Here is a 14775-nt window from a genome sequence, read left to right as displayed (position 1 = left end):
TATATTTTGACCAAATATCTATTTCAAAAGCTATTCCAAATTTTTGCCCTTAAATTAAAAGCACAGTTTGGCCACTGATTTACACATATGCACATTAAATCTGCTTTATTGATAGAAGTAACGCAATAGAAAACGTATCAAACACAATCTAGCCAATATACTGTGCCTTCAGAAAGTATTCACACCCCTTAACTTTTTACACATTTTGTTGTTGCAGCCTGAATTTTGTGTCACTGGCCTACACAATACCTCAATGTCCAAGTGGAATTATGTTTTAAATTAAAAAAGAAAAGCTGAAATGTCTTAAGTCAAGTATTCAACCCCTTTTATGGAAAAAATTAACGTTTTCAAAAGTTGAATAGATTTTTTTATAACATGATTTTTGATTTACTACCTCATCTTGGTACCCCACAGGTATAATTATCTGTAATGTCCCTTAGTTGAAGTTAATTTAAAAAATAATCGTCCAGCACATTGTGTATCTCATGTCTTGAAATATGCAGACAGATGTAATTAAAGCAAGTTTAAGTTGTAATACTTCTGACAGCTAACTTTCTAGCACCCCCCAGCAATGACATTGAGCAGTGAATTTCAAACACAGATTCAACCGGGAAAAAAAGGCACCTATTGATGGGTAAAAAATAAAAAAGCAGATGTTGAATATCCCTTTGAGCATGGTGAAGTTATTAATTACACTTTGGATGGTGTATCAATACACCCAGTCACTACAAAGATACAGGGATCCTTCCTAAGTTGCCAGAGAGGAAGGAAACGTGCTCAGGGACTTCACCATGACTTTAAAACAGTTGTGATAGGAAAATTGAGGATGGATCAACAACATTGTAGTTATTCCACAATACTAACCCAAATGACAGAGTGAAAAGAAGAAAGCCTGTACAGAATAAAAATATTCCAAAACATGCATCCTGTTCGTAAAACTGCAAAAAAAATGTGGCAAAGAAATTAACTTTATGTCCTGAATACAAAGCTTTGTGGGCAAATCCAACACATCACTGAGTACCACTCTTTATATTTTCAAGCATGGTGGTGGCCGCATCATGTTATGGGTATGCTTGTCATTGGCAAGGCCTAGGGAGTTTCTTAGGATAAAAATAAACAGAATAGAGCTAAGCACATGCAGAATCCTAGAGGAAACCCTGGTTCAGTCTGCTTTCCAACACACTGGGAGACAAATTCAACTTTCAGCAGGACAATAATCTAAAACACAAGTCTAAATGTATATTGGAGTTGCTTATCAAGGCATTGAATGTTCCTGAGTGGCCTAGTTACATTTTTGACTTAAATCAGCTTGAAAATGTATGGCAAGACTTGAAATTGTCTATAGCAATGATCAACAACCAACTTGACAGAGTTTGAAGAATTGTAAAAACAATAATGTGCAGATATTGTACAATCCAGGTGTGTAAAGCTCTTAGAGAAGTACGCAGAAATACTCACAGCTGTAATCACTGCCAAAGGTGATTCTAACATGTATTGATTGATTGACTCAGGGGTGTGAATACTTATGCAAATTAGATATGTACTTCATTTTCAAAACATTTCTAAAAACATGTTTTCACTTAGTCATTATGGTGAATTGTGTGTAGATGGATCAACATAAATAAAATACATTCCGGCTGTAACACAACAACATGTGGAATAAGGGGTATGAATATTTTCTGAAGGCACTGTATACAAATGTACAAAACTGTTTGACATGTAAAATCCCTGCTACATTGTCTGAACAAAACTGCCTTAGGAGAAACACAATTACATTAAACTTCATCTTCTAGACGACATTTACATTAAAACCATATAAATACTATATATTTAAGACATTTAATGGTTTAAAAGGCACAATATCCATCCTGTGTTAGCTGATGGACACATTAGGGATATCTGCAGCTGCTACACCAAACTGTTCACACACTTTCTTCAGTTGCTCCTCCAGAACAATGTTCTTCTTCACCTCCAGATTGTAATTAAACTTCAGATCCTCAATCTCCTCAAAGAATGTCGGGTCAAAGTTCTCCAGTTCCATCTTCATCTTTTTTACTTCGGCCTGGAATCGGGAAGGTAAATCAAAAATATGTTCACAGAGGAATAGATCAAATTTGTTTGAATGTTTTTACTTTTCTACACTCAAAACAACCCAAATAGATGAGGTAATAGATCGGAGAAGTCACAATACCTGCAAGTGTTTTTTTTCCTCGCCAGTGGCCTTCAGCAGGGCTTGTAGCTCCTCATAACCTGACGACAAAAACATGACACTTGATGAGCAAATTGTGCTAGTTAGTTACTGCGCCTGTTTAGGTTCTGCATCATTCCTGAACAGTACAAGTTTTGTTTGACATCACAGAACATGCATGAACACATCAATAATGCACATCTTCTACCTTGAAGTGGAAACTTGTCAAACAGGACCACTTTGCTTTTACATGTCTCACCTGGCCCAGCGGAGGTTGTCTCATACTTCTTAGTGTAGTCACTACACTTCTGTACCAGCTCTTCCTTCTCACTCTCAAGCTGGTTATTGGTCAATCTAAAGACAAAACGGGATAGACACATTCCTGTGTGACTAATGGATGGCAAATCAAATGTATAATTTTCATCACCAAATTTGACCTGTTGGTGTAGTAATGGATATTACAAACATAAATGCTGTTTTCAATTTCCTTCACTTTGGTTTACATTAACATATGGTTCACACATAGCTAACACATTTTGATAACGCATTCCCATGTTAGCTATGTGTGAACCATATGTTTGTGATGCTATTGTATGCAAAGGCAATCAGGTTAGATGTATCACAAGTTTGTCTACATTGAAGAGCTGGCCTATAGGATATATTCACCTCGTTGACTGGAACTCCTTGGCGAGGCCTGACTCAGTGTTTGCTGTGGTGGGAAAGTTGTTTAACAGCTTCACCTTCAGAACAAACAAAAACTGTTTTCACCACCATGAAAATAATGTAACATAGTACTAGAATGCTACTTCATTCTGGTTTGATTGGCCTAGAACGACAATAGTACATCATATATGGCACTCTATTCTGTATGTAGTACACTACTTTTGAACAGAGCCCTATGAGCCGTGGTCAAAAGTAGTGCACTATATAGGGAACAGGGTGCCATTTGAGGCTCAACCATTGAGAAAAATTAAGAATCGCACAGTGATTTCACAGTCTACGCAACGGATCCGACGTAGCTCCATAGCTCTGACTGTGAAATCACTGTGCGATTCTTAATTTTTCTCTGTGTGGAGCTCTTACGCTTACCTGCTCCTGTAGTTGGCTGGCGACTCGCTGTGCTTTCTCCTCCCTCTCACTGGCCTCTTGCAGCTGCAGCCTGAGCTCTGAGAGACTGGAGTTCTTCTGGCTGATGTCCTGCTCCAGTGCTTTCATCTTACTCTCAAATATCCTGAAGGGAGGGAAACCAACCCCTTTTCAGTCAGCTATCTAGTTTCAAGACACCCCACTGTAGTCTACGTTGGCTTGGTATTCTAGCAGATCTAGATGTTTGTTCTTTAGGTCAGTGGTTCCCAAACTGTCAGTCGGGACCCACTTGTAGGTTGTGGCAGGGTCCATGCAGGTCGCAGGATAAAAAATGTTGTGCATTGCAATTTTTTGAACAGTACCAGTCAAAAGTTTGGACACACCTCATTCCAGGGTTTTCTTATTTTGTACATTGTGGAATAATAGTGAAGACATCAAAACTATGAAATAATACATGGAATCATGTAGTAACCCAAAAAGTTAAAATTCTTCAAAGTAGCCACCCTTTGCCTTGATGACAGCTTTGCACACTCTTGGCAGTCTCAACCAGCTTCATGAGGTAGTCACCTGGAATGCATTTCAATTAACAGGTGTGCTTTATTTTTAATTTGTGGAATTTCTTTCCTTCTTAACGAGTTTGAGCCAATCAGTTGTGTTGTGACATGGTAGGGGTGGTATACAGAATATAGCCCTATTTGGTAAAAGACCAAGTCCATATTATGGCAAGAACAGCTCAAATAAGCAAAGAGAAACAACAGTCCATCATTACTTTAAGACACGAAGGCCAGTCAATCCAGAAAATTGAGGAGGCGACTCCGGGATGCTGGTCTTCTTGGCAGAGTTGCAAAAAAAAAAAAAAGCCATATCTCAGACTGGCCAATAAAAATAAAATATTAAGATGAGCAAAAGAACACAGACACTGGACAGAGGAACTCTGCATAGAAGGCCAGCATTCCTGAGTCGCCTCTTCACTGCTGACGTTGAGGCTGGTGTTTTGTGGGTACTATTTAATGAAGCTTCCAGTTGAGGACTTGTGAGGCATTTGTTTCTCAAACTAGACACTCTAATGTACTTCCTTCTTGCTCAGTTGTGCACCGGGGCCTCCCACTCTTTATATTCTGGCTAGAGCCAGTTGGCGCTGTTCTGTGAATGGAGTAGTACACAGCGTTGTACGAGATCTTCAGTTTCTTGGCAATTTCTCACATGGAATAGCCTTCATTTCTCAGAACAAGAATAGACTGACAAGTTTCAGAAGAAAGTTCTTTGTTTTTGGACATTTTGAGCCTGTAATCGAACCCACAAATGCTGATACTCCAAATAGTTTAAAGACGGCCAGTTTTATTGCTTCTTTAATCATAACAACAGCTTTCAGCTGTGCTAACATAATTGCAAAAGGGTTTTCTAATGATCAATTAGCCTTTTAAAATGATAAACTTGGATTAGCTAACACAACGTGCCATTGGAACACAGGAGTGATGGTTGTTGATAATGGGCCTCTGTACGCCTCTGATTGTCTTTCAAAAACAAGGACATTTCTATGTGACTCCAAACTTTTGAAAGGTAGCGTATATATTTTTAAATAGCCTATAATCTTGGAGAAGTTACAATCAAAAGAAACACTAGACAATCAGGCCCCCATTGATTTTGTTATAATGTTTGAGCATAAACACAGCATTAACCATGGTAAAATGTGTAGAATTGCAGGAAATTAGTTTAACTACAACATTTTCTGCTGCCAAGATTATATATATTTTTACTTAGTCTTTGGTTTATGTATGTTTTTTTCACCGCTCAACCCTTATGGTAGGTCATGACTCAAAAGACACCTCAATTGGCGGGTCACAAAACAAAGTTTTAGAACCCCTGCTCTAGCTTATACATTAAGTAGTTACAGTCCAAGAAACAGGGTTAGTGAGTTTGCTCGTGTCTTTTAGCCAGATGAGAACAGGAGTGGGGACTGAGTGGTTGACTTCGTTAATTTCAACGGATCCCTCACCTTGTTACCACAGTGGCCTTCCAGGTCTTACTTTCGACCCCCTCAGGGATGACCCTGGACTGGGCTGCCACTAGCTGTTGTCTGGCCTCCTCCAGCTCAGCCTCCAGCTTCTCATTGGTCATCTCTAGACTGGTCTTGGCCATCCTCAGCCTCTCCGTAGCCTCAGTCTCCTGCAACACATTTTTTTAAAATGAGTCCTGAGACTTGACTAAATGTTGTAACTATGCATCCCATGAAAAGGGGATGGGGCGGAACACATACCCTTTTAATCTCTTTCCGTAAATGTTCGTTTTCCATCACAATTTTCTCCACTCCTTTGGTTTTGGTCTCTAGTCTGGAGCTCAGCTGTGTTTCTGTGTTTCTCTTGAGCTTCTCGTAATCATTCTAGAGAAGACGGAGAGCCAGAGGACAAAATACATTTAAAAAACATTTGAACTTGAACAGCATAACCTTCGAGCAGTTTTGAAGGGCTATAAGAGCTCCACTGGTTGTTAAACATGTAATAGGACATCTCATGCCCTATTACACAAGTAGTTCAACTACAGTTCACCTTGAGTTTTTCATGCTTGCGTTCCAGAGCTGTGAGCTGTTCCTGACTCAGTGCTGCTGGAGTTTTCTTCAGCATTTCGTTCTCCCTCTGCACCCTATCCACCACCCTCTTCATCAGCCCGATGGTCTTCTCCAACTCTGGCACAGTTTTACCGCTGCGACCCGCCTACAGTGGACAGGAAAGTGTTTCATTCAGTCGTGTGATCCAGTTGTTGTATAATACACTGTTACTAGATGGTTAAATTGACTGTAAAGTGAGAACCTCTCTACGAGCCATGTCAGTAAAACAAGAGTGAAAACAGACCGGTGGATAGAGTAGAACTACAGCCTGACCACATGGGAATACGACATCTGTATACACAGAGTTTACAAAACATTAAGAACACCTTCCTAATATTGTGTTGCTCATCTTCATCTACACTGATTGAAGTGGATTTAACAAGAGACATCAATAAAGGATCATAGTTCTTACCTGGATTCACCTGGTCAGTCTGTATCATGGAAAGAGTCTTTGGTTTATGTATGTTTTTTTCACCCCTTAACCCTTATGGTAGGTGGTGATTCAAAAGACACCTCAATTGGCGGGTCACGAAACAAAGATTTAGAACCCCTGCTCTAGCTTATACATTAAGTAGTTACATGGTCAGTCTATGTCATGGAAAATACAATTATTGACTGTATGTTTGTTTATTCCATGTGTAACTCTATGTTGTTGTATGTGTCGAACTGCTTTGCTTTATCTTGGCCAGGTCGCAGTTGTAAATGAGAACTTGTTCTCAACCTGGTTAAATAAAGGTGAAATAAAATGTAAAAAAAGAGCAGGTGTTCTAAATGTTTTGTGTACTCAGTATAGATACCTAGTCACCAGCGTACACAAGCAGGCATTAAAGCACACACAAAAATCCCACAATTTAAACTTTTTCAGTCCAAAAATTCCATGGCAAACCTTTTGTCTCTAAAGATTTAACGGACTGCCTTTTTGTAATGACTGATTTGTTTGTCAAAATGGGTTTACTGGCCAGAAAAAAGGGCAGTTATTTGAAAATATATATAAATATTAACCCTAAATAATAACCCCCCACAAAAAATATTATTTTAGACTCACACCTAACGCGTCATCCATATGACTAAAATACGTTGCAGAGACTGAGAACTTTAACCCCTGCACAAGACTAGGATTGACCTACCCCACGGACGTGGCCCAGTTTTTTCTCCACCTCCGCCTTTTCCTTCTTCAGAACGTTGTACATCTCTTTAAGGTCTGCAACTTGGTCCTATCAGTAAAGTAGAGAGGGTATCATTGGATAAGCTGGAAAACAAACATCTCTGGCAGGTATTAACAGACCAAAGGTCTTAAAATCCACCTATCCACTGAGGTCTTAACCGGTTGCTTGAACTTAGTTCCAGGGCTTAAGTTATTGGTCTTCAAGGCCCCAGTTGAAAGAGAGCTAATGATCTGCAGCTATGCTTTTAGTCAAATCCCCCCCCATAATGTATCTACCATACCTTTAGTCTGGGTAGGTCGTTGTTGGCCTGTTCCAGTTGAAAGCAGAGCTCCAGCTTCTCGGAGGAAAGCTTTAAGTTCTCTCTCTGAAGCTCGTACTCTTTCTGCGAGGGGGTGCCTGATGTCTAGAAGAAAGAAATAACAGCCGTCACGCTTACGCAATCAGAATGTGACAAAGCACAAAAATAACAATTTATTAGGAGAGAAGAGGGAAGAGATGAAGGGAGCAAAGAAAGGAAGTGTAAGGTGGTGACCACATGGATTAACATACAAAAACGTAGCGCCTAGGACTGGAAGGAGGTACTATACACAGGGTTTGGCCGGGGTAGGCCGTCATTGTAAATAAGAATTTGTCCTTAACTGACATGCCTAGTTAAAATAAAGGTAAAAAAAATAAAAAAATTAAACACAGACTGGGAGCCTATCAAGCCAAACACTACACACTTTCTGCTAGCTCAAACACTGCACTAGCATCTTGTCAGGGTGGAAGCCAGGGGCAGCCTTTGGTACCTTATGAGTTTTGGGAGACATAGGTTTGAGCTTTTGTCTTATCTTCTCAATATCATTGGTAATGACCTCAAGCTCGGCACCACGGGTACTCTCCGAAACAAACTCGAGCTTCCTGTCTGTGACATTGTCAATGTCGAGTTCCTTGATGAGAAAACTGTCAGGGTCAGCGATGACCTCCATTATAAAGTCCTCTTCTTTCCTGACGTTTCCTCCGTCCCACTTAATTTCCATCTCCACCTCCCTCTGTGTCTCCATCTCCTCCATCTCTGTCTCCCCCTGTATCCTGTGCATTATCTGTATCCATCACACTACTTGACTGCTGTCACCTCTCCTTGCTCAGATGCAGGTTTCGCTGACTCAAACCTCTCAGAGGTTGATGGCTCATTCTGGATTCAGGAGGTTTGGATCGTAGAAATAGAATGAATAGAAAGAATGTCCCCATTCAAGTAAACTATGGCATAATGGGTGGACTAGTGGCCATTGCGAGTGTACCCATAGGAGCAAAGCAGGAAGTAAAAATAATGGAAGAAAAAAGGAAGTGTACGGTGCACTTTTTTTTAACGTCCTGCTTTGCGTACTCATCAACATGTGCTGTAATATGTTGATTATACTCAACTCACATTACAAAAATTCCATTATATTGCACGAGCCACATCAGTTAACATAATTTGAAGGAACATTCTATATTACAATGGAAATTATTGCATCACAATACCAGGCAGCCAGTGCGAGTGTACCAATGAGTTCACCAGTCAAATTGCCAGGGTTAGAGGTTCCAAGCCTGTTCTATTCATTCTATTTCTATGGTTTGGGTACACTCAAATCCAGCACAGTGTCACTTGTGGAATCCTGTCTGACAATGAGATTCTCCTCTGTGGTTATGTCCACTAGTTCAGCAACAGCCACCTCATTGACATTCTCTGACTCTGCGCCACTTTTTTCCAGGTTCTCCTGCTTGGACTCTCTGTCAGTCTCTTCTGTTTCCCCATCTCCCACTCCTGTATCTTCAGTCTGTTCTTCATGTCCTCCCTCTCCAGTCTCATCTGTTCTTTCCTGTTCTCCACCCTCGGCCCTGCTTGGTTTCTCTGTCTGCTCGGTCTCAGGTACACAGTCATTTGTTCCATCAAAGCCGGTCTGGGTTTCTTTCTGTTCTTGGTTTGGGTGTAGTGCCCCCTCCTTGTGGGCTGACGTGCCATCTCTCTGACAGGCTACACTGTCATTGGCTAAGAAGGTCAGGACCCTCTTTTTCTCATGTACGTCACCAACATCAAACGTCAGTGAACGAAGCTCTTTCAAGGACACGGACAGGGAGACCAAACTTCTCCCCTCCTTCACGTGCATCGAATGGGATTGAGGAGTGGGTGAAAGAGAGAAGTATAAAAGAGAATAAAGAAAGTGTAGAAACCTAATGACTTAAATATGAAATTAATGCAAACATGAGATGAAAGACAGTTGGCAATATTTGTAAACAGTGGTTGTCTGTTGTGTCTGAGTGAGTTTTCACAAACGTTCAATGTCAAGCCCGGCAGTTTAAGTATGTTTTCCTGTCTTGTTGTGTTTGTGTGTAAAAGGTAGTGCAGTCTCAGATCATATTTGAGTCAGTCAGTGTGTAGTCTTACAGAGGACTTCTGGCTCTCCAGAGAGTGAAGCCTGTCCTCCAGGTAGTGGTTCCTCAGGTTCATGTCCTCCATGGCAGAATCTCTGGGTAGGGCCTGCTGCTGTCTGGAATGGATAGAGAGGAGAATGTTAGTCCTACAAGGGTTGGTCTGGTTATACTGCAAACACAATACATAATAAATACATAATAGTGCTGTCGATGTGTTCCCACCATCTTATTTGTCCACCAGAAAAAGCCCTATGATTTTGAGCTTCTAAAGAAAAAGAGTTGCTATTAAACAAACCAACAGCAGCACAGTTTACAATGTCTGAAACGCCTACTTTATGGTGAGGATCTGTTGCTCCAGTTCAGCGTTCCTCCTCTTCAGCTCAACCAGTTCTTTCTCAGACTCCTGTGTCCTCACCCCCACCACCTGATCTGCCGTCACACCACGACCCTTCAGTTTCCTCTGCAGACCTGCCTTCTCCTGCTCCAGTCTGAACACAGAGGGACAACCAGGGACATGGCACAACGTAAGACCATATGGCTAAGGAGTATTGGAGTGAAGGAGTGAGTGAGTGTTCGATATCTATTGTGTATGAGTAAGCAGGGTCATGTGCTTCTGTGAACCTTTTGTTGGTCTTGTCCGTGTGCATGTGCGTCCGTGTGTGTCAGTCAAAATGTCTGTACTTAGTATTATTATATATTATTATATTATTATTATATTATATTATATGCCATTTAGCTGACGCTTTTATCCAAAGTCATGTATGTCTTCATGAAGTGTGTGGGATGTGTATGTTTGTTATGATGTGTGCATGGTGTGGCTAAACCCCTTGCACCATGAGTGTCTTGGTTCTAACCTGGCGTAGAGCTCTTTGAGAGTACTCAGCTGCTTAGAGACAGACTCGCTTTCCCTCTCCTTTTCCTTCAGAATGTTCCTCACTTTCTCCATCCTGGCCTGCCACTTCTTGCCCTCCTCCCACCGCACTATTTCTTCTTTATTTGTCTGCAGGATAGATAGTGTGATGATGAGGCATGTCACACATAGGTTCCCTTCAATTCTAAAATACCTTGTATTTGTGAATATCCATGAAATACAGGAATATAATTATAGGATCTCTATGGAGCCAACATGCAGTGGGACAGGGAGGGAGGGATCAAATCAAATCTGATTTGACACATGCGCTGAATACAGGTGTAAACCTTACTGTGAAATTCTTTCTTACAAGTCCTTAACCAACAATGCAGTTCAAGAAATAGAGTTAATGAAATATTTACTAAATCAACTAAAGTAAAACAAATCTAATCAATCAAAAATGTACATAACACAGTCAATGTGGAGGCAATATGCAGGGGGTACCAGTACCAAGTCAACATGGAGGCTCTATACAGGGGGTACCAGTACGGAGTCAATGTGGAGGCTATATGCAGGGGGTACCAGTACCGAGTCAATGTGGAGGCTATATACAGGGGGTACCGATACCGAGTCAACGTGCGGGGGTACAGAATAGTCGAGGTAATTTGTAAAGTGACTATGATAATAAACAGTGAGTAGCAGCAGTGTAAAAACAAAGGGAGGGGACTGTCAGAGAACAGTCTATGACTAGGGTGACTGGACTCTTTGACATTTTTTTGGGCCTTCCTCTGACACCACCTACTATATAGGTCCTGGATAGAGGTCGACTGATTAATCGGAATGGCCGATTAATTAGGGCAGATTTCAAGTTTTCATAACAATCGGAAATCTGTATTTTAGGGGGCCGATTTTTAAATCAATTTTTTTATACCTTTATTTAACTAGGCAAGTCAGTTAAGAACACATTCTTATTTTCAATGACGGCCTAGGAATGGTGGGTTAACTGCCTCGTTCAGGGGCAGAACGACAGATTTTCACCTTGTCAGCTCGGGGGATCCAATCTTGCAACCTTACAGTTAACTAGTCCAACGCAATAACGACCTGGCTCTCTCTCGTTGCACTCCACAAGGAGACTTGCCTGTTACACAAATGCAGTAAGCCAAGGTAAGTTGCTAGCTAGCATTAAACTTATCTTATAAAAAACAATCAATCATAATCACTAGTTAACTACACATGGTTGATGATATTACTAGATATTATCTAGCGTGTCCTGCGTTGCATAAAATCTGACTGAGCATACAAGTATCTAAGTATCTGACTGAGCGGTGGTAGGCAGAAGCAGGCGCGTAAACATTCATTCAAACAGCACTTTCGTGCGTTTTGCCAGAAGCTCTTCGTTGTGCGTCAAGCATTGCGCTTTTTATGACTTCAAATCTATCAACTACCGAGATGAGGCTCGTGTAACCGAAGTGAAATGGCCAGCTAGTTAGCGCACGCTAATTGTTGTTGTGTTGCTGGTTCGAGCCCAGGGACGAGTGAGGAGAGGGACGGAAGCTATACTGTTACACTGGCAATACTAAAGTGCCTATAAGAACATCCAATAGTCAAAGGTTAATGAAATACAAATGGTATAGAGGGAAATAGTCCTATAATTTATATAATAACTACAACCTAAAACTTCTTACCTGGGAATATTGAAGACTCATGTTAAAAGGAACCACCAGCTTTCATATGTTCTCATGTTCTGAGCAAGGAACTCAAACGTTAGCTTTCTTACATAGCACATATTGCACTTTTTCTTTCTTCTCCAACACTTATTATTTAAACCAAATTGAACATGTTTCATTATTTACTTGAGGATAAATTGATTTTATTGATGTATTAGGGGCGGCAGCGTAGCCTAGTGGTTAGAGTGTTGGATTAGTAACCGGAAGGTTCAAACCCCCGAGCTGACAAGGTACAAGTCTGTCGTTCTGCCACTGAACAGGCAGTTAACTCACTGTTCCTAGGCCGTCATTGAAAATAAGAATTTGTTCTTAACTGACTTGCCTAGTTAAATAAAGGTTAATAAAAAAAATAAAAAATAAAAAGTTAATTAAGTATTGTTGTAATTGTCATTATTACAAATAAGTAAATAAATTGTCCGATTAATCGGTATCGGCTTTTTGGTCCTCCAATAATCGGCATCGGCGTTGAAAAATCATAATCGGTCGACCTCTAGTCCTGGATGTCAGGAAGCTTGGCCCCAAAGATGTACTGGGCCATACGCATTACCCTCTGTAGCGCCTTATGCTGAGCAGTTGCCAAATCAAATCAAATCAAATGTTATTGTTCGTGTACACATATTTTGCAGATGTTACTGCGGGTGTAGCAAAATGCTTATGTTTCAGTGCAGTACTACCTAACAATACACGAAAATATCCAAAACATTTATATAAAGGAATTAAGGAATTAAGAAATATAGAAATGCTAGAATGAGCAATGTCAGAGTCCAGAATATAAATATATACTGTACATATATGAAGGTGTGTATTGACATTATGGACAGTATTTGAATAGAAATTTGTGTACAGTAGTAGTTATAGAGGATGAGCCTTGACTAGAATACAGTATATACAGTTGAAGTTGGAAGTTTACATACACTTAGAATAGAGTCATTAAAACTCGTTTTTCATCCACTTCACAAATCTTGTTAACAAACTATAGTTTTCTCAAGTCGGTTATGATATCTACTTTGTTCATGACACAAGTAATTTTTCCAACAATTGTTTACAGACAGATTATTTCACTGTATCACAATTCCAGTGGGTCAGAAGTTTACATACACTAAGTTGACTGTGCCTTTAAACAGCTCGGAAAATTCCAGAAAATGATGTCATGGCTTTAGAAGCTTCTGATAGGCTTATTGACATCATTTGAGTCTATTGGAGGTGTACCTGTGGATGTATTTCAAGACCTACCTTCAAACTCAGTGCCTCTTTGCTTGACATCATGGGGAAATCAAAAGAAATCAGCCAAAACCTCAGAAAAGAATTGTAGACGTTCACAAGTCTGGTTCATCCTTGGGAGCAATTTCCAAACACGTGAAGGTACCACGTTCATCTGTACAAACAATGGTACGCAAGTATAAATACCATGGGGCCACGCAGCCGTCATACCGCTCAGGAAGGAGACGCGTTCTGTCTCCTAGAGATGAACGTACTTTGGTGCGAAAAGTGCAAATCAATCCCAGAACAACAGCAAAGCTTTGCTGCAGGAGGGACTGGTGCACTTCACAAAATAGATGGCATCATGAGGTATGAAAATTACGTGGATATATTGAAGCAACATCTCAAGACATCAGCCAGGAAGTTAAAGCTTGGTTGCAAATGGGTCTTCCAAATGGACAATCACCACAAGCATACTTCCAATGTTGTAAAATGGCTTAAAAACAACAAAGTCAAGGTATTGGAGTGGCCATCACAAAGCCCTAACATATATCCTATAAAACATTTGTGGGCAGAACTAAAAAAGTGTGTGCAAGCAAGGAGGCCTACAAACCTGACTCAGTTACACCAGCTCTGTCAGGAGGAATGGGCCAAAATTCATCCAACTTATTGTGGGAAGCTTGCGGAAGGCTACCCGAAACGTTTAACCCAAGTTAAACAATTTAAAGGCTATGCTACCACATACTAATTGAGTGATTGAGTGTACGTAAACTTCTGACCCACTGGGAATGTGATGAAAGAAATTAAAGCTGAAATAAATAACTCTCTCTACTATGATTTCACATTTCACATTCTTAAAATAAAGTGGTGATCCTAACTGACCTAAGACAGGACATTTTTACTAGGATTAAATGTCAGGAATTGTGAAAAACTGAGTTTAAATGTATTTGGCTAAGGTGTATGTAAACTTCCGACTTCAACTGTACCTGAAGTGGGTAAAACAGTATGTACTCACCTTGTCATCCTTTAGGCCAAGACCTTTCCTTTCTGTTGTTGACTCTGGTACACTTCTCCTTTCCAGCTCCGACTCCAACTTACGGATCTTCTTCTGCAGTGCCTCTACTGTGGCCCCCTTTCCCTCAGGCTCAGATTGACCCTGCACACACACACGCACACACACACACACACACACACACACACACACACACACACACACACACACACACACACACACACACACACACACACACACACACACACACACACACACACACACACAGTCATAATTATTTACAGTTAAACATTTTTTTTTTGACACACAGACATATGCGCACATGCAGACACGCTCCCACATACACAATTTAAACAATTACATAGATTGATAACACAAATAGATGATCAATCAAACACACTAACAGAGTCGCCCCCCACCCCCCAATCAATTGATAAATTACACAACTATTGTCCATCCAATTGGATTACATAATAATAATAATAATGAAATAAGCATATTCCTACTCCCCAGCTTGCCGATTGGACACAGAAACAAGTCGGACTGT

At 40.5% G+C, this 14775-nt stretch overlaps 1 protein-coding gene across 2 annotated transcripts in view; it reads right to left on the bottom strand.

Moving 5' to 3' along the window:
• Positions 1 to 90: 90 nt before the first annotated feature.
• cep290 (centrosomal protein 290) overlaps positions 91 to 14775 on the bottom strand; it is a 73015-nt gene continuing 58330 nt past the window's right edge. For both annotated transcript variants that reach the window (XM_052466279.1, XM_052466278.1), the window contains exons 40-53: positions 14232 to 14372; positions 10294 to 10439; positions 9772 to 9927; positions 9453 to 9555; positions 7326 to 7448; positions 7007 to 7093; positions 5821 to 5985; positions 5532 to 5654; positions 5271 to 5440; positions 3278 to 3419; positions 2855 to 2928; positions 2448 to 2542; positions 2192 to 2250; positions 91 to 2062 (exon numbers count right to left, since the gene is read on the bottom strand). In XM_052466279.1, the coding sequence (XP_052322239.1) occupies positions 1874 to 2062; positions 2192 to 2250; positions 2448 to 2542; positions 2855 to 2928; positions 3278 to 3419; positions 5271 to 5440; positions 5532 to 5654; positions 5821 to 5985; positions 7007 to 7093; positions 7326 to 7448; positions 9453 to 9555; positions 9772 to 9927; positions 10294 to 10439; positions 14232 to 14372 (1773 nt within the window). In that variant the 3' untranslated portion in view covers positions 91 to 1873. The remainder of the gene's footprint in view (positions 2063 to 2191; positions 2251 to 2447; positions 2543 to 2854; positions 2929 to 3277; positions 3420 to 5270; positions 5441 to 5531; positions 5655 to 5820; positions 5986 to 7006; positions 7094 to 7325; positions 7449 to 9452; positions 9556 to 9771; positions 9928 to 10293; positions 10440 to 14231; positions 14373 to 14775) is intronic.

Source organism: Oncorhynchus keta, chromosome 17, assembly GCF_023373465.1.
Source record: "Oncorhynchus keta strain PuntledgeMale-10-30-2019 chromosome 17, Oket_V2, whole genome shotgun sequence".
Lineage (NCBI taxonomy): Eukaryota > Metazoa > Chordata > Actinopteri > Salmoniformes > Salmonidae > Oncorhynchus > Oncorhynchus keta.
This window is presented reverse-complemented; position numbering and strand designations above follow the sequence as displayed.